The sequence below is a fragment of the Penicillium argentinense genome, assembly GCF_028826775.1.
Source record: "Penicillium argentinense strain IBT 30761 chromosome Unknown utg000002l_segment0_segment0, whole genome shotgun sequence".
NCBI lineage: Eukaryota > Fungi > Ascomycota > Eurotiomycetes > Eurotiales > Aspergillaceae > Penicillium > Penicillium argentinense.
In genome coordinates, this window is record NW_026622661.1 from 2,689,104 (window position 1) to 2,715,329 (window position 26,226).

The window sequence follows — 26,226 nt, forward strand, 5'->3', positions numbered from 1 at the left end:
GGACATTCTCGTCTCTCTCCCGCCATGGAGAGCCTTCGAGAGGCGAATAAGGGATTCGGAATGTTTAGCTGACCTGGTTTTCTCCAGCTCAAGATCTTTTCCCCTTAATTTGTCAAGATGGCGCACGCGCAAAGCCAGTACCCTCCACCACCGATGTCAGGTAGGTCAATTTTCTCAATTCGTGAACATTGAGGCTCAGTACTAATATCAACAGCTCCGGCGCATGTAACATGTACGTCAATCTCATGTCTCTCCAGTGGATGATGGTTGTTCTCACACAACGCAGCTTTCCCGCCGCCCCCACAACAATCCGGAGGCTTCGCACCTCCAAACTTCAGCTATCCTCCTCCCCCGACACAGACGCCCCCTTCTGCTGAAGCATACCCGGGTCCTCCTTCATCGGCTAGCCCCCCTGCTCAAAGCCCACCACCTGGCGGCTTCGCTCAGCAAAATGCAGCTGCTTTCCAACAGAATGCGACCCTACACCGTCCATCGATGTCCCAATCCCCACCCTTGAGGTCCACCGTGGAGCATCTCCCCGGAGGCGCACCACCAGCGGGTCAGTTTGTTGGAGCGGGCGCAGCTAATGAAGACTCCATTGGTACTTTCAATGGGGGCAGTTACCGGGTCAGCCACCGAGACTCAAACTCGCTTTTAACGGTACAACTTGCCATTGGCGCCCCATTCACTGCCAGACCTGGTATGAATATACTTTATTTCCTTTCGAGTCCGTGACCAACGCACTAAGGTCTATTCAGGCGCCATGATCGGAATGTCCACAACTACGACCCTGACAGGAACGTTTACCTTTAGGTGGAAAAAGCTTATTGCGGGTGGAGAGATGACGATGTCCGAGTATAAAGGCCCTGGAGAAATTCTCCTCGCCCCATCAGTTATCGGTGACATCATTGTTCTCCGCGTCAGCGAGAGCGCCGAGTGGAAGATTGGCGGGGATGCCTTTTTGGCATCAACGAGTGCCGTCGAACACAAATACCAGGCGCAAGGGATCTCCAAGGCTGTGTTTTCTGGGGAGGGCCTATTTATCTACAAGATCTCTGGCAACGGACTACTCTGGGTCCAAAGCTTCGGTGCCATCATCAAGAAGGATGTAGGTCTTCCATTCAAAATCTCTCCACGCACTGCTTACTGACGACCAAATAACAGCTCAAGGAAGGCGAGAGTTACTTCGTCGATAACGGTCATCTTGTGGCATGGAATTGCAAGTACAAAATTGAGCGGGTCGCGTCTGGTGGGATCATGTCCAATTTCAGCGCTGGGGAGGGTCTTGCGTGCAGGTTCACGGGCCCGGGAACTGTCTATCTGCAGACAAGGAATCTGAATGCATTTGCGGCCCAGATGAAGGTCAGTACTGCAAGTGGTTAATCACATACCTTGAAGAAGAAACAGGTTTACAACAACTATATGTAAGCGGTGTCGATCTTTGCTTGCATTGGTCGCTGAGCATCGTATTCTATTCTCTATGACATGTCACGAAGCTTTTACTTTTTGTCGGGGCATATCCTCCTGTCAGAACAAACTAGCGATGACCCACTGCTAGCGTTTGATGGATAACATCCCTTGCTTGGGGTACGCATTCTTGCACTGGGCTGCGGCTTCGGTGTGTGGGATCTAGGGGTGTTTTCCAACTAGACTGATCAATCTACATCTATCTACATGAATCAATTGACTTCTGCTTTGGAGCATACACACTGTCCACTTAATTGTGTACACAGTACCTAGCTGGTGATACCAACACTTACAATAGCTCAAACCCCAACGCAGTGAGAAAGACAACTACGGACTCGTTGAGTGAAGATTCGAACAGGACCATGAAGCTGGGATAATTCGAGGAAATGGCTTCGGCGTCGGCGTCGGCGATCGGTCCTAGGATCGAAAGCATATACACGAGCCTTTGATGTGTACTGTGTACATGGCATCTCTCCAGAACACTGAAATGCTTTAGCTCCACGTCTGCGTAAAAGGGGTCTGTCGTGAGGGGTCATCCTTTTTCGTCGCCTTTTTCCGTGCCGAGAGCCAATGGGCCGAATGCTTGAAACTGGTTTAAGAACCCTGTCCGGACCATGAATTCGGCCACAATTATGCGAGCCTCTGGTCGCGTGAGGAGTTCGTCGCGTCGAAGACAACTCCGCGGTCGGACAGAGCGTTTCTCATCCAGTTGCGCTCGTCTTGGAGTAGCGGGCATTCAAGCAAGATATGATTGACCGTCTGGTTCCCCAGATCGTAACCACATCTCGCTGACTCGCGCCGATTGATGCGAGTCAAGTAGGCAGCAAGGCCAATTCGTCCAGTACGAAGCTGCATCAGAATGGACGCTGTCGCTTTCCGCAGGTCGGACCAGTATTCCAGGGTCTTTGTTGGTCGTTCGACTAAGCGTTTCGTCGGTCGACCTGTTCTCTCTATAGACGATGACCTTTCCCACTCGATTTTTGCCTCGCGGCGAATGCGGCTTTTAGCTGCAGCTGCAAGGTGTATATAACGATTGTTTGGGTTTTGTGGTCCTTCTGGTTCCTGGGCCGCCTCCTTTGCGTGTCGGTCGACACGTTCATTGCCGGCAACTCCTTTTTTGAATTAAACATACTCCAATATGATATCTCCACTTCTCTGATAGGAAGTTATGGGAAAGAAGTCTCTTAGCAGAAAATGCCTCTCCTGGTCGGTGGAAGGCCTTGCTCCTGGCGGGTCTGCATCGCTGGATACAACAGCTGGAATTTTGCGGTCGCCGGCTGGTGGGTTGTATGTTGTTGTTCATTCCGCCAAGGCTCTTGGACAGCAATGATGTCCGCCTCTAAGACTGCTTTATCCCTGAGAAAAGTGACCATCACGGACCAGGATTTGTGTGAGTTGTATTGGAGCAGCTCGAACGATTTCATTCGTGGTTTCGTTCGTCGTTTTCCAGGTCATATCCTGAACACTACCAGCTACCGGGAAAAGGTTGAATCGGTCTGTATTTCTAGCTATGAAACCTACATATGCAACGATCCGGTGCTTACTATGACATTGCATTTGATGAGTCCTGGTGGTGTCCCATCTATTGCATGTACCTGAAGGACTTTCATACTCTACATGTCTTACTTTGATACAAGACTGGTTCGAGTTCAGAAAACAAGTGCACGAACGAAAGTAATCCTAGATGTATTCTTTGCGAAGAAGCAAGTCTATCCAAGTGCCCTGAGAAGTGCTCTCGGGTTGACAGCCAGTACTTCCCAAGACCTGTCTCACTGAAAAGAATACCGTACTAGCTTGGACCAGGGGAAACTATCTGACAATTTCTTGATGTTGTGCTGCAAATCTCTCTTCCTCGACGTGTCTATTTGTCTCTGGTGATACCGACGATTCAAAGAAAGGAGCACAACTGTCAATAGTAACAGATATACCACGGTGCCTTCCTCGAAATGCAACTGCAATTAAAAATAATTTACTAAGCGTATGCCACGCACCACAAAACGCATAGCTTTTGCCCGGATAACCGATACTTACACCGACGCAGCTGTATGCAGACACTGTTTCGAAAATAACCTTGAATGTGGAAAAAGCCATCGGTTCTGCTTGAAAGTGATCTGACTCAGTCGTGGTTATGAGAATAATAGCGAGCGAGAGCCACCAGATATCGTGGCTGAATTGAGAGCGGAATTGTTGGTAAGCGAAGCGGGCATGCGGAAACTTTGAGCGGGTTGATATATAGGATTCTTGTTGATGTGGACCTGTGGTCCAACTATCTGCGGAATTGGTGCTGCTACTATTTTTCAGTCTTGAGTTTCAACCTGAGATTTTGAAGGTGTTATACCAGATGGTGGAAGAGACCGGAAAAGCAGAAAGATACTAAATCTCCATACGGTCAACGCTGATATTTATTTTGAGCAAAAGGTGAGTTCATACCATCATAATGACTAAATGGAAACCAGTTAGCAAACTGCTCAAAACATGACTTCCACGTTTGGAGAATGAGAAATATACCATATAGGATAAGCAATCCCTGTGGGAGTCGATCAAATGCCACAACAGTAAAACCACCACCACGCACAGCTCGTTTCATATCAGCTTCTGTAAGCAATAGATGGTCGAAATGACATACATAATCCCTGGAATAGCCCGTCTAGGACTCTGAATTGGACTGGAAGAGCGCGAATTTCCTCGTTATGGATGGCAGCAACCTCAAAAGCACCCCACATGATGGAATTGAGGATAAGGACGGTGCCCAGTATGAACCACGTATGCCAAGCAGGATATAAGTAAGCGCCGACCTTTTGTGATTGAGCGAGAGTGAATTCGAAAGTCTGATGCCACAATTTCCAAGTGGGTTTATTTGGCAACATCATTTTCAGGACCCATATGAATAATCGAAGTAGGCAGGGGAAAAGAGTGTTTCCGGCAAGAATAAGAAAGCCACAGACAAGAAGTGGAAACGCTCTGCGAACGATGTTAATGAAGGTTCTGAAAAATAATCCACGGAACGTGTCTCACTCTTTCTGGTAAGGGCCCATACTAGTATTAATCAGGGACATGCCGTTGTTACAGAACGCCGATGTAGCGAGAAAAGCGCCCGCCCAAAAGGGGAGGCTTCATTATTCCGCGGAATGTCTGAGCGTACGAACTTTGACCAAAGACCGATGCTCACGACGCCGAGGATGAGGAAGCCGATGAAATAGAGTATTATAAGCACTGCTATCAGAGCCAGTGCCATATATTGCTCCACACCAGGTTCGTTGCAGTTGATAGCGAATATGCAGGACAGGTGGCTGGCTGTTCGTTGCACCACGCGCTTTGACCACGATTTGAAGCTCATGAAAAGAATCTTACGACTTCCGAGATCCTCGTCATTATCGACGGTGACGTGAGTGACTCGCCTTGGACTTTGCGAGACTGTGACAACGGTTTGGCCATAGTTATCCCATGGCACTTCATGCTCATCATGAGGTGAAACATCTCCTTGGATCTCAATCCTTTCAGTGGCGGCTTTTGCTTCGACTGAAATGCTATCAAACAGAGCACTCTTTCTATAGCAGGTCATCAATTCTCCGTCTTTCTGCAAAACCTGTGACTCTGCTTGCTTCTTCGTAGTATTTCTTGAGGTGAGTTTCTGAGCTGACCGGAGAGTGGAGGCACGTAATAAAATGATCGTCCCGAAAATAGGAAAAGCATGGCCGAGAATGAGAAGGGCAAACAGAGTGCTTTGCTGTAGGCAATTTAGAGTGGAAAGGTCTATCTTTGCAAAAGTCAGCCATGCATTCATCTACAAAATTCGTGTGGTGCAGAATGTACCACGCTCAGCCCAGTTCCCGTCATAGCGCTGAAAGACATGAACAAAGCATCAGCAAAGTGAAGATCAGTGATCTGCCTCGGAGTCGTGTAGAGTATAACACTGCCTATGGCAGGTATGAGAGTAAAGTAAACATAGTGTAATGTAAGTGGATTGAATTTCAAAAGATCGGCCATCATCAACATACTCCATTGGGAGTCGTCGTAAGCATTGTCTGAGCCCAGGGCTGGGATACCCGAAGCATATAATAATCGTCAAGTGATGTGGCCCAGTACAGCATTTTTCTCTTATTTTAATGACGGCTTCCTGTTTGAAACTCAATAAAATTCCCTTAGAGAATGTAGGCAGGGTATTGTCGAACCTTGGTCAGTTCCTCTTACCAAGACCGTCTCTGGACGGTGTCCGAGCAACTTGGGACTTTCATTGGGCAATCCTTATTTTAGGCTTCCGAAAGAGCACAAATGGCAGACAATTCAATTGTCCGAAGGTACGGCACGCTGCATTCTGCGGCAGCAGTGCTCAAATATGTGGAATGGGACTATGTTGGACTTTCTATTATCAAGGGGCTTAGGCATGTCATCACAAGAGAATGGCAAGATGGCGACCGCCACAAGGTTGGTGACAACGAAAAAGATTATCATTGATAGGGATCGTAGTGGAGAGGCTCTTTTTTGGTGGTAAAGTTTCATTCTGGTGTCATTTATGTGGTATCACCAAAGTATCCTCCACTTTAAGGATCACTCGGGTGAATAATGTTTTACTAACCTCTGACAGTGGAATGCTACGCAGGGGAGAGCCATCCGGCGTATGTTGCATCTACTGAATAACCTAATGGTTCGACCTTGTTCTACCAGTGTTACCTATTGAATGCCCGCAACATGCAACTATAACACTTACCCGAGCCACAAGACTCATTGTCAGACTTGCAAATTGCAGCAGGGCCAGAAATAGCCAACAATGCTGCCTAGGTTGGTCTTAAGTATGGACAGCCAGGGAATCGGTCACTGGCTATTTATGATGTTTGATTCATGCCAGGCGGTCGAGGTGCTACCTAAGATCTCATAACTAGAGACTAACTAAAAGGGGGCCGAGTTAGTATCTCCCCACAAGACTACTGACTGACATACTTCAAACCCACCCACCTCTGACAAAAATCTCCAGGTAGCATTGCTGACTTCGATATCATGCCGGCACAGCTGCTTGACGCACGTCGCAGGTACATTCCTGTGAAACGGAGCTGAAAATTATTGTATTGCAAAAAACAGAAACGTCCGGTCTTTATGTCAGTGCTCCGTTTGACTATAGTGTAGCTCAATACTATGAGGAAGTTAAAGTATTAATCTCTCCTAGTGTTATTGCACTAAATCAAACAATTGAAGCCCTCGATACTAGCAAGATTCGTTCAAAGAAAGACAAGATCACGTTCTTCAATTACTACCAGTTGATTCAAAGATTTCAGTTGCACTTGATTGCTGGACTTCCCATTCTCGCAAGCATTCATGGCGATAACTGGCTACTTTATCGATGCTGATTGGGTTTATCGTGAAGTTCTTCTTGGATTTAAGCCACTTCATGGCCCACACACTGGTACATATCTGAGCAGTGTTCTTCTAGAAACACTGGTTCATCATCAGATCCAGGATCGAATCTTTGGACTAACTACCGACAATGCATCAAACAATAAGACATTGGGAGACTCCCTCCAATCTGCTTTGCCAAATGATGTTCACATTATACGAACCCCTTGTCTCGCTCATGTCATCCAACTCAGTCTCAGCCAGCTTCTTGAGCTTTTAAAAGCTGTTCCACTTAATGACGATACAGAGACAGAGTGGACTGAGCAACAATCAACTTTGGTAAGGGCAAATGCAAGATATCAAAAGCGTGAAATCTTCCATACCTTAACCAAGGTACGCCTTCTTGCAATTCATGTGAACGGGAGTCCTCAGCGTCGGAAGTCATTCCAAAACCTCCAGTCAGAAGACCCAAAGCTTGTTCCTGTCCAGGATGATCGCACTCGATGGAATTCAACATTCTTGATGCTTCGCCGTGCTAAGAGACTCCGTTCTTACTTTACTCCTTACAGTACAGAGTATGACTGTAAAGAGTTGTTACTCAGTGATGAGGAGTGGCGTCAAATTGACTATCTTCTCCATATTACCGAGCCATTCTTTCTCTACACAACTGAGCTTTCAAAGACCTGAGAAGTGACAGCACATCTAGTCTTAGAGCTTTACAATGTACTCTTTGAGCATCTGGAAAAGCCCATGAAACAGCTCCAGCGAAAACGAGTTCCATGGAAAAATCAGATGCTGAAAGCTCTTGAAGCTGGTCGATTGAAACTTGATGAGTATTATTCACAGCAGATCATGTTCGAGGGCATATCCATGCAATCAGTACCATGCTATCCCCTGATAGTAAATTCCAATTCTTTCTCTCTGATGACTGGGATAAAGAGGGGCGCATTCGATACCGGAAGTCCTTCCAAAACACTTTACTTCCTTACCAAGAGCGTCTTTCCAATACCCAAGGCTCTTTTGTTGCCCAATCAACAGGAAGATCAACTTCAAAGTTAAGTCAGTTACTTAAGGGAGCAAACTTCAGCCAAAGATAGTTGGTGATTGTCGGGACATATCCTTTTGTCAGAACAAGCTAGCGGCAACTTACCGCTGGCGACTGATAGATCACATTCCTGTGCTGGGTAACCTTGCGCCAAGCTGCAACACCGGTGTTGAGACCACCGAGTATCGGCGTATGTGATTCAGGGGTATTTTGGACCAGACCTGGTACACATCTACACACATCTACATGAATCAATTGACTTTTGCTTTGGAGCATACACACAGTACCTAGCTGGTGATACCAACAGTGATGAAGTAACACAATATCTTGATACTGGTATATTCTAACCTTTTCTATCATATATGATGGTCCTCTTACTAACTTTCCTATAGATCCAATTGAGGCGAGGCCACTTCAGTACTGGAGAGAGAATCAATCCAAATTTCCAGCGATTGCACTTTTCACTCGTGACGTTCTCTCAATTCCAGCAACTGGTGCTGGAATTGAGCGGCTGTTCAATACTGCTCGCGATATCTGTCATTATCGCCGTGGCCGTATGAAGTCTAAAACTATTGAGAGGTTGATGATGTTTCTTTGTACATCCCGGTTTGATCTTGGAGAAGAAGAAGAAAGGTATCTTCAGGAATTCTTTACCTTACATGAGCTTGACACAGTAAGGGAGGAAAGGGATGACAAGCTAGCTGAGGTTGAGCTGGATCCAATTAATGATACTGAGGAGCAAGATGATAGAACTAGGGACTTGATTGAGATAGAAGTCGATGCTGATGGAACTGAACCCCAGCTACCAGAGAGTAACGCTCAGTTACGTGTCTCAGGAAGGAAGCGAAAGAGTAGAGAAGATAGTGAATTTGAGCATTATTAGTGACCAGTGAATGAATTTCTGATTAACGTAATCCACGGCCGACCTGTCCACACGGCCGACCTGTCCACTTTCACCGCACCCTCAATAAAATTGCGGCTTTTCACCCACGAGACAAAATTATATTAGACTATCTAATCGCTGAATATATAGCTATTTACTAGGACAACTTCTTACAGTATGTCCTATAGTCCCACACCCACTGCAGCGCCGTGGAGCTCGCTGGCATGGCCTAGCAGTAGGCTCACTATGTTGCTCGTTCGGCTGCGTATCAAGCTGCTGAACGCGATTTTGACCCTCATCTCTAGATAAAAAGAGATCGTCGCCTATCTTACCACGCCTTCTTGCCTTCTTTTTCAGTTTCCGCTCATTCTCATCGCGTAGAACCTTGATTTCTTGTTGGAGAAGAACGTTCATGTTCATTGCCATCTGCGCAGCCTTTTCAAGATGTTGAATATGAGAAATTGGGCTACTAGAGAGCATTCTTTTTCGAAGGCTTCTCTGTAGACTGCGAACCTCATGATATAGCTGGCGAGGATTCTCAGGTGTTTGAAAAGTAGAGGATATTGATCCTTCGACAAGAGGTGGTGTTGGCGTCCGAAGTTGAAATGTAATCTTTTCGAGGACCCGGTCTTCGTTAAGTGGCCTAAGACCAGCTCCTGCGAAGCCATTCCGTATATTCTCTAGATTAAAAACCATCTCGCGTGTAGGAGGATATAGGTGTAGGAAGTCTTCCTTGTCGATATGATTGTTGCCGGCAGTCATCATTCCTTCAACCAATTTCCCATAGGAACGTTTTAACGGGCCGAAAACACCAACATTGAGTGGTTGTAGTAGATGAGAGGTATGAGGAGGCATACAGAGACAGATAATTGCATTCTCTTTGCAAAAAGCATCAAACTCTGCAGTTTGGTGGCTAGAATGGCCGTCGAGAATAAGTAATCGCTTCGCACCGGTTGAAAGGCGTTTAGAATATGGCTCAAATGTCTCTTTTAGCCAAGCAAGGCCTATTTCATCTGTTGTCCAGCCATTTTGGCTTCTGGCAAGAACCCAGCCATTCTTGATAGCAGGCTCTTGATACCAAGCGGCCTGGTGAGATCCAGCCTTTAAGATGACCCATGGAGGTATAGAAATGCCTTTCGAGCTCACACATTCAATGATTGTAACCCATTCGCGATTTCCCTGAATAACTCTCCGAAGTCTTTCACTACGATCTACCGCAGTTATAACCTTAGAGGTTGAACAGAGTCCCATTGCAAAGCCGGTTTCGTCAAAGTTCCAGATATCATCCTCATGGATACCATGTTCTTGAATAGCTTCGCGTACGGTCGCAAACCACTGTTTTATAACCTTTGGATCCTCCTGCTTTGCTCGCTGGTATGTAATCCTCCGGTTATATCTTGTTTGTATTTCAGGGCGGCGTTTTGTAAAGGAGTAGGCCCAGTTAACCCCAAGGGTTGCTGAAGGATCCTGTAGACGCGCTTGGAGTAAATTCTGCGCCATTCCACGTAGAAACTCTGGCCGAATTGAAAATCCTCGTTTATCAGCATCTAGTAGCCGTTTAACTAGTGCTTCTTCTTAAGTCGCTGTTAATTTATGGCCGCTAGCGCGTGTTTCCGACCGTGGTTTGATTCCTTTCAGCCGAGAGAGTAAGGTGGATTTAGGCACTCCAAATATTGCCGCAAGCCTTGATTTTGATCCAATTTTTTTGTTTTTGTAAGCCGCAATAGCCATTTGCATTCGATTTTCTTGGGAAAGAGGCATTTTGTATGCTGGTGGTGTAAAAACAACGCGTTGAAAGATGTTGCCGGAAGGTTGGACGCGAAAGTGGACAGGTCGGCCGTGTGGACAGGTCGGCCGTGGATTACGTTAACACATGAATTAAAAATTCTGAATACCTCCATTTTTAAGGAAAAAGAGTCTAGCATGGTTACAAGCGAAATACTCAATATTACAGCTGGAAAATGCACAAATTATACAGTCACGGGACACCGGGTTGTTTGCAGTGTCAGCAGACTTTGGGCCCCCAATGGGCCCCCATTTTTGGGCCCTGGGCTTTCGTGGGCTCTGCGGAAGTCTAATTTGAACGATATCAGTCAGGCAGTTCTGCAGGAAGATTCTATGTCGGCGTCTTTTTTAGCCTTTACGAGATCTTAGGTAGCACCTCGGCCGCTCAGTACCAAACAATCACCACAAGAAGCCATTGGTCGACTCCCGGCTGTCTCTCCCTAACCCAATCTAGGCAGTATTGCTGGCTGTTCGTGGCCTCGCCAAAAGAGGATGATCTGGCTATGGGCCTTACGGCAAGGGGGGTCTAGTACGACTCCACTTTCGTGTCATGTTATGATTTATGAAAATCGCATTTCTCAGCTGCCCTTGGAGATGATTTCGCGGCACCCGGACAACGCACTTATCAAAATGCAACGAATAGTAGATTTTTATTGACTCAATCACCCCTTTAGACTTGTCCATTTTCTGCATCTGTGCATACTTCAATCTCTTGTAGCCATTGGGAATGTAGAACCTCATTTGAGAGGGGCCGGCCAGTATAGTCAGCATTTAGCATCGAATAGATGACGCAGCGGCTCGCTACCTATAATGGCGAATTAGCATACTGTTCAAGTATGTGAGAACTTAGGACGGCATACAGAGCACGTGTCTTCGATGAGAAAATAACCCCTTCCAATTTGACGGTCTGCGATGTAGTCTCTAAAATTCTCGTCTTCGGTGGTGGCTACCATCCACAGGATCCTCCCCGTTCTCATTGCAATGTAGGTCACAGCCGTGGCCCATATGTCGGCTAGTCTCGGATCAAAATACTGGCTGAGATACTGCTCGGGCGAAACGTAGGGTCGCGATCCGCGTCGTGTGGTTGTCATGTGAACGTCACTCTCCCAAGCGAGACGAAAGCATTCTGCGGTGCCAAAATCCGATATCTTGAGGCAACCATTTGAAGTGAGAAGAAGATTCTCCGGCTTCAAATCACGATGAGCTATGCCCATTTCATGGATATAATTGATGCCGCGCATGAGCTGTTTCAAGAAGCAATCGGCCTCTTCATTTTCTAACTGACCTCTTGCAGCCACCAAGGTATGGAGATCACCACTGGAACAATATTCCAGGATCTCACCAAAGACACCACTGTCAATCTCTATGAGTTCGAAGGTTCGAATAATATTTCGGTGTCTCAATGGAGAAGAAATTGAAAACTCGGCATCGATCGGCCTTCGATAGGCTGTTTCGCTCACCCCTGGTAGACGCCGAAACACTTTAATAGCGTAAAATGAATGGATATGGGGATGCCACTCTTGGGGCTTGCGTGATAGAAGTATGGTCGCCGAAGAGCCCCAACCAACCACGTCGCAGATATCCCCATACTTCTGATATATCAGTGTCCTGCTTTCACAAGCACTTTCTCCTGACTGAAAAGCACTTTTCCACGTCTTCAATTCCACGTCTGACAGATTGCTTCTTTTTCCCTTCCCGCGAAATAGCCAGCTTTTGGCTTTCGCTTCGTTCGCCTTATTAAACATTCGAATTTTCGACTTTGGTGATTTTTGGAAGTGGCAATGCATGCCATTCCGGGGATAAAAGCTCCAGTCTCTAGACCCCGCTGGGCTTTCGTATGCGGGCGGAAGGGATCTTCTATTATTTTCCAGCCCAATTTCAGAGTTGGTTGGGCTGTGAGCCATGAGTGCGCGGTCAAGGCTGGCGTCGTTGAGGGGTTCGGGGTTTCTTTCCGAGCGGAAGAGGATGCAGAGCTGGGATACAGTCTCCAGTAGCTCACGCAGTCGTTCGAACATTCTGTGCTACAAAATGACAGAAACCCCTTGGCCTGTTGTGTCCAATAGCTTATCTGCCAGATGGACGCGTCAGTAAAAACTGCTCAGAGCGGTGCAGTTCCCAGTTACCTGATACAATGGTATTTGACGGGTCTGGATTACTGATGGAATGACGAGGCATTATGCCATTTCACAAAATTGTTGAAAGAGCTACGAGCGTAATCGGCCACAACATCCAAAGCTCCTGACAGGATCCAGCAGAGGTGGAAGACCTGTGATGCAGCCTTGGCGAAAGAGACCACGGGCTTGGCATTCCGGACTCATGGGAATCGGCTTGGCAGAGGGCAGTAGAAGTCGTCGCAGTGTCTGGTTGTAGAAGAACGTTGGGTAAGTGATAGCACTCCGGCAAAAATGTTCGACAAAATTTACTTTAAAGATATAATGGCTGATGCTGTAGGGAGTTAGGGTCAAAGAATTTGTGATAATTATTGATTCGACTTGGTCCTAACTGCAAGCACCATAGCCCCACCCTCATCCGCTAATGCTTGGCGCCGAGGGTTGGCACTGGGCCCCATGCGGGTTTTTGCCACTTACGACCATAAGCAGCTTCTCAGCCACTGGGGTTCTTAGAGTTCACGACTAACGGTGTGACTGGCCTGGCAACTACTTACTTATGCAATGACAGCATAACTTCCGCTTTCAGCCTTCTCCTCGCTCTCTACACCAATATCGTGTGATCAGCGGCTTGGCCACCCACCTGGCGCACTGGTATTCTGACCATGGATACGCCGATATCTTTCAACCAGATTCATCGAAGCCACTATACAGCAACTTAGTCCCATAAGGAACAAACCATCATCCAGTACAGGGCTAAGCTCTTTGATGACAGCTTTAAAAGTAAACGAGTGGGCGGTCTGGCTAGCAGACTGTCGCTAGACTCAAGGTTGGTGACGATGCTGTGCTGCTCATCGGGAATTGAGTATTGTCTTCTGGTGTTCAGTGTGCAGTAAATGAAGGAATGATGTACCAGGTTCTCTATCTGATCCGCAGTATTCAATTTTTCATAGTGGTCAAAACTCAGAACTCAACACACCCAAAGCACAGGTCTTGGCATTTTGGTTCCGAGCGCTTGGCATACAAAAGCATCACAGGGAGCAGGCTTGGCAGACGATGCAGCGTGGAAATTTATGTAATTTATGTCTTAAACAAGGTCACTTCTTTTGTCCTGGGTTTATGCTGCATGGAAATAGTGACATTGTGGTCTCTTATAACGAACTCGATTATCGATTGCAAAATCTTGACAGTCCCAGTCATCTTTTCATGTCCGACGAAACGAAGCGTGGAGTGATGCCAGGGACATAATTGGTCATGCAGCTCTACCCGAGCGCGATTGCGGAAACGAACGTAAACGTGACCCAGTCTTGGCACAAAGAGCTTTCTTGGCAGTATCGCTGTCAAAGAATCCATCCTGCCCAGAGTTCCAGGGCTGGACACAGTAATTATTCTTTCTCGTTGGCTAATTAATTTTGCCTCCGCTGTAGAAAAACACCCAATATTCGGCCCACATTCTGGCGCTAAGCCCCAAACCTCGCCTTATCCAATGACTGTCTCTTGCCGGCGGCGACCCATGTGTCATGGTGATGTATCCACACCAAGTCTCAACACGAACAAAATTAGTCCGCTTAGAAAACAATTAATTCCCCGCTTTTCGCGCAGCTCCTTCTCCTGATGGTCCTCACCATCAGGCGTTCTGAAAAGGACAGAAGAGCAAACGGCTATATTATCATCTCAGCTACAACTACTCAGCCGAACAATATCTCCAATGCCGGAGAAGCACGAAACCACACACAATCACGGATCAGGGGGCAGTCCTTTAGACCAGCCAGCTCACTCGCTGACTTATGAAGCCGTAATCAAAAATCTTGATACTGAACTGGACGAAGGACTGGCTCCTGATGAAGCTAGCCGTCGCCTCGAGCAATATGGTCCAAATAAACTGGACGAAGGCGAAGGAGTGTCGGTGGTCAAGATCCTTGTGCGCCAGGTGGCTAACGCAATGATGCTAGTAAGACATCCACTATGCTTCGCCTTGACAACTTAAGACTTTGTTGAGAACCTTTCAAATCTGATCCAGGTCGCTTGTTACAGGTGCTGATTCTGGCCATGGCGGTTAGTTTCGGAATTCGGTCATGGATTGAGGGGGAGTAATTTGCGCTGTAATTATCTTGAACATCGTTGTTGGGTTCTTTCAGGAGTACGCTGCGGAGAAGACTATGGAGTCGTTGCATTCACTGTCGTCGCCGACAGGGACTGTCTCCAGAGGTGGACACACCTTCTCCGTACCGTCGTGGGAAATTGTGCCGGGTGACATGGTCGAGTTGAGGACTGGGGATACCGTTCCAGCAGATATTCGGTGAGTCTTGTTGCCACTGCGCTCTAAAAGTCGCTGAGGGACTTATCGTTTTCCTAACCGTACTAGTCTGGTTGAAGCAGTCAATTTCGAGACCGATGAAGCACTCCTAACCGGCGAGTCTCTTCCCGTCCAGAAGGAATGCGATGCAACATTTAAAAAGGACACTGGACCTGGGGATCGTCTGAATATCGCTTATAGCTCGAGCACAGTCACTCGTGGTCGTGCTCGTGGTGTCGTCGTCAGTACAGGCATGTCCACAGAGATCGGCTCCATTGCTCTCGCGTTGCGGGCCAGTGACAGCAAGCGTCGTTCCGTCAAGCGTGATCCTAACGGCGAGAGTAAAAAACGATGGTACATCCAGGCTTGGACTCTTACTGGGACGGATGCTGTCGGTCGATTTCTCGGTGTTAATATCGGAACACCTTTACAAAGGAAGCTGTCGAAACTCGCCTGTTTACTATTTGGAGTTGCGGTTGTTTTCGCGATTGTATGCATGGCTGCAAATCTCTTCAGCAGCAATACCGAAGTCATCATGTATGCAGTCGCAACCGGTATTAGCATGATTCCAGCGTGTCTTGTGGTCGTTCTCACTATCACTATGGCAGTGGGTACTAAGCGCATGGTCCAAAGGAACGTAATTGTTCGCAAATTGGACTCGTTGGAAGCACTTGGTGCAGTTACTGACATCTGCTCCGATAAGACTGGTACATTGACCCAGGGCAAGATGGTCGTCAAGAAAGCATGGATTCCGTCTCGGGGGACATACTCCGTTGGCACATCTAACGAGCCATTCAACCCTACCATTGGAGATGTCACCTTCACTCCTTTACCTCCTTTGGATTTCGACGACGAGAAAGAATGTCCCGCTGCAGAAAATGCAGAAGAACTAGTATCGGGAAATCGCCAGCTTCAGGACTTTCTGGACGTCGCAGCTATGGCCAACCTCTCTCATGTATACATGTCTGAAGAGGGTGAATGGAACGCGCGCGGTGAACCCACAGAAATCGCCATCCAAGTATTCGCGTCGAGATTCAACTGGAATCGCGACCGCTGGACTAAGGGTCAGAAAAGAGTTTGGCACCAAAAGGCTGAGTTTCCTTTCGATTCGACCGTGAAGAAAATGTCTGTGATTTTCAGCAACTCTTCCCTACAAGAAGACTGCACAATGGTATTTACCAAGGGTGCTGTTGAGCGCATCACTGATTCGTGTACTTCCGTGATTTGGGACCAAGATTCTTCTTCCCCCGTACCAATGACTGATGACCACCGCGAAAAAATCTTTCAGAACATGGAGGAACTTGCCAAGTTGGGACTTCGGGTATTAGCTTTAGCCCATCGACCATTTACTGGTCAGGTACAACTTCTCGAAGATTCTGACCTGGAACGTGAGTATGTTGAGAACGACCTGTGTTTCCTGGGTCTGATCGGGCTGTATGATCCTCCACGCCCTGAGACAGCAGACTCCATCCAGTCCTGCTACCAAGCTGGTATAATTGTCCATATGGTCACTGGGGATCACCCCGGCACTGCGAAAGCGATTGCGCAGCAAGTGGGGATCCTTCCTGCTGATTTCAGTACTGTAGCAGCTGATGTCGCGGACGCTATGGTCATGACTGCCAGTCAATTCGACAAACTAACTGATGAGCAGGTAGATGCTCTTCCTACTCTGCCTTTGGTAATCGCACGCTGCGCCCCTCAAACAAAGGTGCGCATGATTGACGCCCTTCATCGGCGTGGTCGTTTTGCGGCCATGACTGGGGATGGCGTAAATGACTCTCCTTCGCTCAAGCATGCCGATGTGGGTATTGCTATGGGACAAGCGGGCTCGGATGTAGCCAAAGACGCCTCTGATATTATCCTGACGGACGATAACTTTGCTTCGATTCTGAATGCTGTCGAGGAGGGTCGTCGCATTTTCGATAACATCCAGAAATTCGTGCTTCATCTGTTGTCCGAAAACATCGCCCAGGCCTGTACCTTACTCATTGGATTGGCTTTCAAAGACGCTGATAATCAATCTGTCTTCCCTCTATCACCGGTGGAAATCCTCTGGATTATTATGATTACTTCGGGTATGCCAGACATGGGCCTTGGCATGGAGGTGGCTGCGCCTGACATTATGGATCGCCCTCCCCAGAGTAAGCAAGGCATATTCACCTGGGAGGTGGTGATTGACATTCTTGTGTATGGCGTCTGGACAGCAGCGCTTTGCCTCGCGGCATTCTCTGTACGCATGTGGGGTTTTGGCGATGGTAACCTCGCTCGTGGCTGCAACAAAGAGTGGTCAGAAGAGATCAAAGACTGCGAACTCGTCTTCCGAGCACGAGCCACTACGTTCGTGTGTTTGACATGGTTTGCGTTGTTCTTGGCTTGGGAAATGGTTAACATGCGTCGGTCATTCTTCCGCATGCAACCAAAATCCAAGAAATACTTCACGCAGTGGATGTACGATGTCTGGAGGAACAAGTTCCTTTTCTGGTCTATCATGGCTGGGTGGATCACCATGTTCCCTATCCTCTATATCCCCGTGCTGAATGACGTCGTCTTCAAGCACAAGCCCATAACATGGGAATGGGGCATCGTGGCGGTCGAGGCTGTCCTATTCTTCATCGGCGTTGAAGCCTGGAAATGGGCCAAGCGGGTCTTTTTCCGTCGCAAAGCTAAGAAAAGTCCGGGTTTGACTTCTTTCAGAGAGGTCCCGGAGCGACCCTAACAAATGCTTTCCCTGGTCCGATATTGAGAAATTGGGGCCAGGGAACACACCCTCACTTGGACATAGCGCACACATTATGGATACAAGTCAACGGAAAGATGCCAAAGCTAAGACTGAAGCTGCTATTGGAAGATTGTTGAGGGCTGGGCTTATTGGTTTGCCACTCACTGACCCTTGGGCTAGTCTTTCACCCATCTTCGGAACAGATCGCATGAAACAGAGATTAAAGTCATATCGAATTATTCTACCCTGGTAATCTGACGGAATGCACAAGTCCACGTAAGAAGAAGCAAAATTCATTGAAAGCCACTACTGCATTATTTGGCAGAAATGGCTACTAGTGAATATTGGCGATGTATTATTTCTTGCTTTGCTGGTAGTCTTCATGCACTTGCAGGCGTCATTTAATTTTATTCGCCAAAGATGCCCGAGGTGTGCCGATAAACCTATAGCGGGTCCACAAGCTGTGTACAGCAGTACCTCCCTATGCGGTGTATCATCTTGATCCGAAACAATTATACAGCTCAGTGGCCGGTCTCCTGGCTAGGAACGGACAAAGAAGAATCCTGTAGTCCCCACTCCCCCTCCCCTATTTTTTTTCGCGTGGAATCGAACCAGGAGACCGACGATAACAGGACCAATGATCGTATTCAAAAGAATGGCCCAGACACCAGTGATGAAACCCTCATCACTGACGTACGGAGTTTCGTTATGTCCGATTTCGATGATCAATAGGCCGATTTCACCGCGCTCTACCATAGCAGACCCTAAGAGTACCGCGGCGAGCCAGACACGATTCCAACTTCTCCTCTCTCCCTGCTCGGTTTGTTCTTCATCGCGATCCTTCCACCCCTCATTCCTTTTGGGTAGTCCCTGGTTCAGCTGCTGCACACGTATTTCTTTTCTGTGGCAGGGTTTACACCTTGCAACAACTTGCCATATGGGTATCCAGATCCCAACAATACACTATTTTTAACTTGTTAGCTCGATCATTAACGACTTCTTCGAGTATCTGCTTACTTTTGCAAATGCCATAAGGAGCGTGTAAACCACTCCTCTCCAAATTCGCTCTCCAGTCCACAGTTGCAAGAACGGAATCGCGAATCCGATGCTTGAGAAGAACAAAGGCTCCATCAGATACTCCTGAGGCCCCAACAAATATTTCTCAAATGTGTGAATGAATGTAGGACTCTTGTCCGCTTCGCGCTCGCCCTCCTCACGGCTCATGACAACGAATGGTCCTTCCGGGCGCTTGCTTGGGAGGTACGTGAGAAATACGCCCGCCAAGAAAGCTCCAAATAGGACAGATGTACCAGTAAAGCCAGCAATGCTAATAAAAGCCGCAAGAACAAGGGTCATGAGAATGATGTTGGAGATATGGTCAAAGCGCGCGAAATGGTGTTCGACAAACTTTCGGAAAAAAGGCGCAAATACCCACTTGGTGACAATTGGTGTTAAGATAGCCATGGCTATCGATGCCACTATCGGACGCCCAATGAGCCAGCCGAGATTGACGTTGGTTTCTCCCGAAAGTTTACCCAAGTCGCCAATGACACTATGGAGTTAATCAGTTAAATGCATCAAGGGTACCTCGTTCTAACAAGCAACATACCTCAGCATAACAAGTCCTACCACGTCATCTATGACAGCTGCGCTCACGAGAACGGATCCTACTCGAGTCTGTGAGAGACTGATCGAGCTTGACGCAGAACTGATCACGGCAAAAGTGGTTCCTGGTACGCATCAGTGATCTTACTAGACAAAGTGCAGTCAACCTTTTTAAGAAAAAATGAATGAAATTGCTTACCTAGTGACGTGGCGGAAAGAGCAGCACCAATGATGAATGTCTCTACCGGACCTGCCCACGTTAGCTTGTTTACAGATATCGGTGATTACCAGAGAAGTAAAACAAACCATATCCAAAACCAAGGTAGAGCAAAAGATATGAGAGACCAATGGGAAAACAAACCCCAGTTGTGGCTCCAACCATACTCAAAGTGAAATTCTGCTTGAGTAGATCCACACGAGCGCCAAGACCGCCTAGAATAGATGACATCAGTGTCCACACTGAAGCCGATGAAAGTGTTTTCCACCTACCTTCAAAAATTATCAGAATCAGACCAACATATCCGAGAGCGAGAAACGTCTCCTGCCAGTTACGTTCAAGGATATCGGCCAATGGTACACCGTAGATGATGCCGACAGCGATTTGACCTATAATGCCGGCTTGAAAGATCTTCGCGGAGACCCATTTCGCAAGAGAAAGGAAGAAGAAGAAAGAAACGATGATGAGAATCTCGACGACTGTGATTGTTCAACGGGGAGTGAGCAGCGTTCGGTTGAGATAGAGCTTGGGTACAAACTTCCGGGTTCGTGGTAAGGCAGAAATCGATTGGCCATTCTGGAGCGTTTCTTTCAACTTTGTGAGTGACGATATTGCAAAAACGAACAAACGAACGCTGGCCGTTAAATATTCTGCACCTCTTTGGAGTGGAGACGCCCGTGTGGCGACTTTCGGAGTTTGGGTGGTCTGGGCAGTCTAGTTATGACCTTGGTGGGCCTGAGGTAATGCAAAATGTTGGATTAGTTAACGGAACTCACATATGAGCTGATCAGTCCCCGCCCCCTTCCACCCAACATACATATACAGTGGCACCGCAAAAGTCTGTGACCTCCCACCCCCATTGACCGCTCCCATCTCCGCCCTCCTAAAATAGGCAAATACACTCTGCCGCATTGTAGTATTGCGCTCGCGTCTCTTTCTACACCCCTCTACATCACACGATGCCTCGTGTAAGAGCTTTACCACAGCGCCCAGTGCCTAAGGGCCCTCTCCCTACACCTCCTAGGCCACCTACTCCTCCACCTACAAGCACACCACGTCGCCGGAATTGTAACTTAGACCCTAATCTACGTACCCAGATCACTACGTTGAAAGAGATCGCTGGGTGGTCTTATAGGGAAATCCACAAGAAATTCCCTGATCTACCACTCTCAATTATCAAAATGACATGCCTACGGTCAAGAGTTCGGCAAAATGAGCAGACTTTGAAGCGATCTGGACGTCCAAAGATCCTTAATAAAGATGATCGTCAAAAGATCCTCCAGAAGATTCACGAAACACCCCGAGTTACATATGAAGATCTACTCTCTGAGGTCAGCAATAAATACAAAAGACTCAATCGCTCGTCTTCTCTGTGTTGAGAACCTTCGAAAGTGGCGAGTGATAAAACGACCCTATCTAAGACCTGAACATTCTGAACAAAGATTGGCGTGGGCTTTACGGTATCAACACTATACAAAGGAGGATTTTGATCGTGTCTTCTGGTCTGACGAATGTACTGTTGAGCGTGGTATCGGACTTCGAACCGAGTGGACATCTATTCGTCCTGGAGAGCAAGCAATTCAAGGCGAAGCCTATCCAACTCCATACCGAGGATTCCAAATTAAACAGATGTTTTGGGCTTCATTTTCTGGCTCCCCTCAACGAACTGCTCTTATCCCACGTTCTGGAGATCCGAATTCACATCGACGAGGTGTAAATTGCTTTGTTATTCTTGATTTATATCGCCGAGTCTTACCAAGTTTACTTGTTGATCCAAGGTCAATTTTTCAGCAAGACAATCCTCCATCTCATACTGCAATCATTGTACGCGAATATATTGTTCAGCTTGGACGTGAAATTATTACTTGGCCACCTAATCCACCAGATCTAAATCCAATTGAGAACCTCTGGATGCTGTTGAAACAGAAGATCTATCAAATCAGGCCAGATCTACTACACATGCCTAATAATGATGATACATTAGAGATTCTGATCACTACAGCAAAGAAGGCCTGGCAGCAACTTGACCTTAGCATTCTAGAAGGTCTATCAGATAGTATGCCACGTATGGTGCAGGCTATTATTGAGTCTATTGGATGGTACACCCACCCTCCTTTCCACAATTAGACTTCATTCTCCGGTCTCTTTCATCCCCCACCGCCTTCATCTGCGCAGCCCTCTGGGCCGTCGGCTGCCGCTCCTGCGCTCGCTTGCATCAAGGGAGTACAGTGGACCTGGCACTGCACTCCTCACGGTCACCATCCTTCTCTTTCCGTTACACTATCCTGAGGGGTCATCCTTTTTCGTCGCCTTTTCCGTGCCGAGAGCCAATGGGTCGATTGCTTGAAACTGGTTTAAGAGCCCTGTCCGGACCATGAATTCGGCCACAATTATGCGAGCCTCTGGCCGCGTCAGGAGCTCGTCGCGTCGAAGAGCAACTCCGCGGTCGGACAGAGCGTTTCTCATCCAGTTGCGCTCGTCTTGGAGTAGCGGGCATTCAAGCAAGATATGATTCACCGTCTGGTTCCCCAGATCGCAACCACATCTCGCTGACTCGCGCCGATTGATGCGAGTCAAGTAGGCAGCAAGGCCAATTCGTCCAGTACGAAGCTGCATCAGAATGGACGCTGTCGCTTTCCGCAGGTCGGACCAGTATTCCAGGGTTTTCTTTGTTGGTCGTTCGACTAAGCGTTTCGTCGGTCGACCTGTTCTCTCTATAGACGATGACCTTTCCCACTCGATTTTTGCCTCGCGGCGAATACGGCTTTCAGCTGCAGCTGCGAGGCGAATATAACGATTGTTTGGGGTTTGTAGTCCTTCTGGTTACTGGGCCGCCTCCTCTGCGTGTCGGTCGACACATTCATTGCCGGCCACTCCTTTTTTGAATTAAACATATTCCAATATGATATCTCCACTTCTCTGATAGGAAGTCATGGGAAAGAAGTCTCTTAGCAGAAAATGCCCCTCGTGATCGGTGTGTGCTCATGTGAAAGCCAGAGCCTTAGTTTTTGCCAAGATCGCGAAGCCGTGGATCGATGAAAGCTGAGTTTGGCATGTTTGCATTTAGAGGACCTTTCCGTGAGCGAGTGAGGTATCTTGGCTGACATTCAACTTTGCCTTCCTCCCGAAGTTCAGAGCGTCGGCTCAACCTGTAACTTCTTCGGGTGTTTGATGAGAATTACCAGGCCGGCGAGAGCTGTCCGGATAGTTCTCTTTGCTTGAGGGGCTATCGCTCTTTTTCGAACGAAGGAAGGAATGGCGCTGCTTGACTGCCGCGGGACTTCGTCCAGGAAAGTGGCGAAAGATAGACCACCATCCGAGCTTTTGGGTATCCCTTAGGTCTAACAACAGATGTTCTTCTTCGGGTTCCCACTTTTTGTTTGTCGCAAATAGCCGTCTTTTTGTAGTGGAAAATTATTTATCAGTCTGATCAGTTGCCATATTTGCTCGTTGCAATAATGCCGTATATGTGCTGGAGATCTTTGATTGTGTTCTGAATCACGGCAAGATTTTCCTTGCAAGTACCTCCGTCGACCAAATCATCTGAGAATTGAGCTTCAGCGCTGGCCAAACTGTAGAAGTGTTTCAGGTATCGTATCGAGTACCTAATGCTGGTCTGCTTATATGAATGGCCTTCTTCATCCTGAGATGGGCGTTCATCTTTTGGACTGCCTCTTCTTCTCGTCGACGACACTTACGTATCGTGGTAGAATAGCGGGTCTGGAGTCGTTTCCGAGTAGAATGAGGTCCTTCAAGAGCCCTCTTTTTTCCTCTTACACTAGGCTGCGTATGCACGTGCTCGCTTCCTTGTTCGGTTGGATCATCGTGAAATATGTCAAAGATCCTTGATGTCCCAGGCCTGTCTAGACCAGTCACAGAAGGGCTGCTGCTAACTCGAGAGGAAGGGTAGAGTGCGACCTCAGGGTAATCGGGGTAGTTATCAGTGGTCGATACGTCGCTAGCAGAGGATTCTGGTAGAATTTCTTGGGCAGATTGACCATTTTGTGACACTAACGTGGTTATGTTAGATTACCTGAAATGGAAATTGGGATGTCTAAAGATTGATACGTACCGAAGTCCTCTGTTCCATCCCCATCATGTGGCCTGTGTTTCCACAGCATGTAGCCATTTGCATCGCATCGTTCTCCGACATTAATGAATTGTTCCGGTATCCTGGAAGTGCCGATTTCAGTACCATTATCTGAGCATTCTCTGGACGTTTCCGTGGACGGTTGCCAAAATCTTTGATGATTTAGCGTCACCATAATGACATAGGATGGCGTAAATTGATCAGGGAACTGTTGAACCAGGAACGCGAGAATGAAAATTCAGAACGAAAGATGTATTCCAGAGATTCGTGATATGGGGGACGGTCGTGGCTATTTATACTTTGTTTGTACCATCGTGCTTATCGAGGTCCCAATATCGGGGAAGAGATATGATCAAAAATCGGCTTCTGCTCAAGCTGCATATAGCTAGAGCTGAAATTGAAAACACACCGGCTGATACCCGACCCTATTGCACTGCAAGTTGCCGTAGCCAATTGAAAGGCCGCTATTGCCCAGGATATACCAGCAAAAGGAGATGCTCCCAGGAACTCACGTCTGAAATGGACGTGTGATCAGCGATTAGACAGTAAATCATATTTGGTAGGCTGGACTATAGTGATGGATGACAATCCTTCGGTGAACTAATTCAGAGCATAGAGGCAGAGACAACGACGAAAATTCGTCTTTTAGAATTCGGTCAAATGAAGCTTGTATTGCCACTGAAAGAAAGAAGAAGCAACGAAGACCGAGTTCAGGGAAATCATTTCTCCTACAGAATGGCAGACCATGGTCGTCAGGCGATGAGCTCGGGTAAGCAAGCGCTGGAGAATAGATACAGTGTGAGATCAGGTCATGTCTTCCCTCGAGCTCCTAGGAGCGACCGTAGGTAGCAAAGCGCTTATCATCGGAGGATGTGAAACAAAGAAGGAAGAGTGACGTCGGCTAGTCGGAGCATCAGAGGTGAGCGATCAGGGTGCTCCGGGAGCAACTCCGGGATCGCTCAGGGTTGCTCATGGTTGCTCAGGGAGCAGCTCAGGGCGGCAGTTTTACCGTCACCTTTTTTACTCTCACGTACTTTCTTGGCAGATATCTCCTGTAAATTGTCAATTTCATATATAATTATCTCAAACGTTATGGTGGCCATCTAACAAGAAAAGTTACAGATGCTGGAAGGTCGTAAATTCTCGTGGAAGAGCTTTATTTACTCGCTCTTCCACAGAAGAAAAGACTGAAAAGCTCAACTGGTCTCTGGATTCTCAGCGTCCGCGGAGTCCCTCGCGCAGTGATAGTCCTGATGCCGTCTGACAATGGGCCCAAGAAGCACCGCCACGAAAGCAATGAGTGTATCGACGATACCCAGACCCCTTCTTGGCGACATCCCATTCAAGGTCCCGAAGAGAAGACCCGCTTCAAGCTCGCTACAGATCACAAATTGTTTCTTGTCAACCGCAGCAATGATGTAATCGGCGACCTGCTTGGCCGAGTGGAGTGTCTTCGAAAGCTTGGATATCGGAGCCGTTGTTCCTTCAAGTCGTTTTGTCAATTCTGGTTTATTGTTTTGTTCGTCCACGAAGGTTGCTGACATGAAGTTCGAGGGGAATGCGATGTGCACGGAGTATTGCGACGCGGTGCCAGAGTATCGCAGAACTTCCGCGCGGAGCGTGTCGGCCAGCCCTCTTACTGCACATTTTGTTGCTTTTCTGAGTTTTAGCTATTTGAATTCCGAGTTCGTTCTTTTATCATATTCAGTGAAACCCACGTGCGTAGGCAGTATAGCCGGGAAGGCCGATAAAAGCAGCGGCACTGCTCACAAAGACAATGTTCCTGATCTTTGGAGACTGTCTGGGACCTGGAACTGTTTGAAATTTCCTGTCATCAGCGACCCATAATTTCAGCGCTGCTTGAGCTGGGAATACACTGGTCAAATAGTTGTTGTTCATGCATCGCGAAATTTTGTCAGGGCTGATATCGACAAGAAACCCGAGTTCGTTGGCGGTGCCACCAGCAACGCAGTAGAGCATGTCGGGGAGTCTTGGTTGCGACTTAAATATTTCCCTGACCTAGACCCTCTTCATCAGCCTCGATCGGAGTGTGGTTTATTATGCGATTCACCTTTTCAGGATCGGTCAGATCTAGAGATATCGCTCTCACGTCTTGCGCCTCATGCTTTCGGGCAGCAAGGATTTCGACCTTGGCTTCATCCAATGGCAGCTGTCTCCGCGCAAAGATGGTAACATGACAGCCTGTGTAGTATTTAGTAGGCATAAATCACGGATCATATGGCAATGCCCACCTCGCTTTGCCAGAGCTATTGCCAGTTCCTTTCCTAGTCCCGTCGACCCACCAGCGACAAAAGCGACCTGGAAAAATTGAATCAAGGCTCGTCGATTGCTTCGCGGCAGTGCGCTGGACCAACCTTGGCTGCGATATCTCCCATTGCTGATGAATTTCTGCTTTTGGCGAGCGTAAGGTTAAGTTGGCTATTTTCGGGAGCTGGATGCTTAAATAGCCTTCTCGACAACCGTGGGTATTTAGAGTCTGAACTGCGAGCGTTGGCCTATGTAAGCAACTTCGTTTTGATGTCAAAGAGTGGCCCCTCTAATAAACATTTGTCTAGTCTCGTTCTGGGCTAGTCGCCAAACGTGACCACTGCCTTCCTCGCTGCCTAGGGTCCGTACCTGTCTCGGGCTAAGTAAAGTCGCCTCGAATTATCGGGAATCTCAG

General features: G+C 47.6%; 7 protein-coding genes across 7 annotated transcripts; 2 read left to right on the forward strand and 5 right to left on the reverse strand.

Moving 5' to 3' along the window:
* Window positions 1-117: 117 nt before the first annotated feature.
* N7532_001849 (AIM24 family protein) lies at window positions 118-1,383 on the forward strand (the record flags this gene model as incomplete). Its single annotated transcript, XM_056614343.1, has 5 exons — window positions 118-160; window positions 215-232; window positions 287-700; window positions 759-1,108; window positions 1,165-1,383. 5 exons carry the CDS (start codon window positions 118-120, stop codon window positions 1,381-1,383), a joined length of 1,044 nt encoding a protein of 347 aa, XP_056479384.1.
* Window positions 1,384-3,276: 1,893 nt separating this feature from the next.
* Window positions 3,277-4,523, reverse strand: N7532_001850 (uncharacterized protein; the record flags this gene model as incomplete). Its single annotated transcript, XM_056614344.1, has 4 exons — window positions 3,277-3,757; window positions 3,933-4,044; window positions 4,094-4,452; window positions 4,483-4,523. 4 exons carry the CDS (start codon window positions 4,521-4,523, stop codon window positions 3,277-3,279), a joined length of 993 nt encoding a protein of 330 aa, XP_056479385.1.
* Window positions 4,514-5,489, reverse strand: N7532_001851 (uncharacterized protein; the record flags this gene model as incomplete). The annotated part of the gene is made up of 3 exons (XM_056614345.1): window positions 4,514-5,194; window positions 5,281-5,352; window positions 5,466-5,489. The coding sequence occupies 3 exons, from the start codon at window positions 5,487-5,489 to the stop codon at window positions 4,514-4,516; spliced, it is 777 nt and encodes a 258-aa protein (XP_056479386.1).
* A 5,689-nt stretch (window positions 5,490-11,178) lies between these two features.
* Window positions 11,179-12,412, reverse strand: N7532_001852 (serine/threonine-protein kinase HAL4/sat4; the record flags this gene model as incomplete). Its single annotated transcript, XM_056614346.1, has 2 exons — window positions 11,179-11,313; window positions 11,369-12,412. The coding sequence occupies 2 exons, from the start codon at window positions 12,410-12,412 to the stop codon at window positions 11,179-11,181; spliced, it is 1,179 nt and encodes a 392-aa protein (XP_056479387.1).
* Window positions 12,413-14,324: 1,912 nt separating this feature from the next.
* On the forward strand, window positions 14,325-17,628 carry N7532_001853 (uncharacterized protein; the record flags this gene model as incomplete). Its single annotated transcript, XM_056614347.1, has 4 exons — window positions 14,325-14,567; window positions 14,651-14,671; window positions 14,755-14,915; window positions 14,982-17,628. The coding sequence occupies 4 exons, from the start codon at window positions 14,325-14,327 to the stop codon at window positions 17,626-17,628; spliced, it is 3,072 nt and encodes a 1,023-aa protein (XP_056479388.1).
* A 543-nt stretch (window positions 17,629-18,171) lies between these two features.
* Window positions 18,172-20,028, reverse strand: N7532_001854 (cation:proton antiporter; the record flags this gene model as incomplete). The annotated part of the gene is made up of 7 exons (XM_056614348.1): window positions 18,172-18,594; window positions 18,649-19,183; window positions 19,241-19,361; window positions 19,436-19,486; window positions 19,543-19,668; window positions 19,726-19,932; window positions 19,992-20,028. 7 exons carry the CDS (start codon window positions 20,026-20,028, stop codon window positions 18,172-18,174), a joined length of 1,500 nt encoding a protein of 499 aa, XP_056479389.1.
* Window positions 20,029-24,739: 4,711 nt separating this feature from the next.
* N7532_001855 (uncharacterized protein) lies at window positions 24,740-25,939 on the reverse strand (the record flags this gene model as incomplete). Its single annotated transcript, XM_056614349.1, has 5 exons — window positions 24,740-25,197; window positions 25,262-25,562; window positions 25,615-25,745; window positions 25,796-25,862; window positions 25,919-25,939. The coding sequence occupies 5 exons, from the start codon at window positions 25,937-25,939 to the stop codon at window positions 24,740-24,742; spliced, it is 978 nt and encodes a 325-aa protein (XP_056479390.1).
* Between the last annotated feature and the right edge of the window lie 287 nt (window positions 25,940-26,226).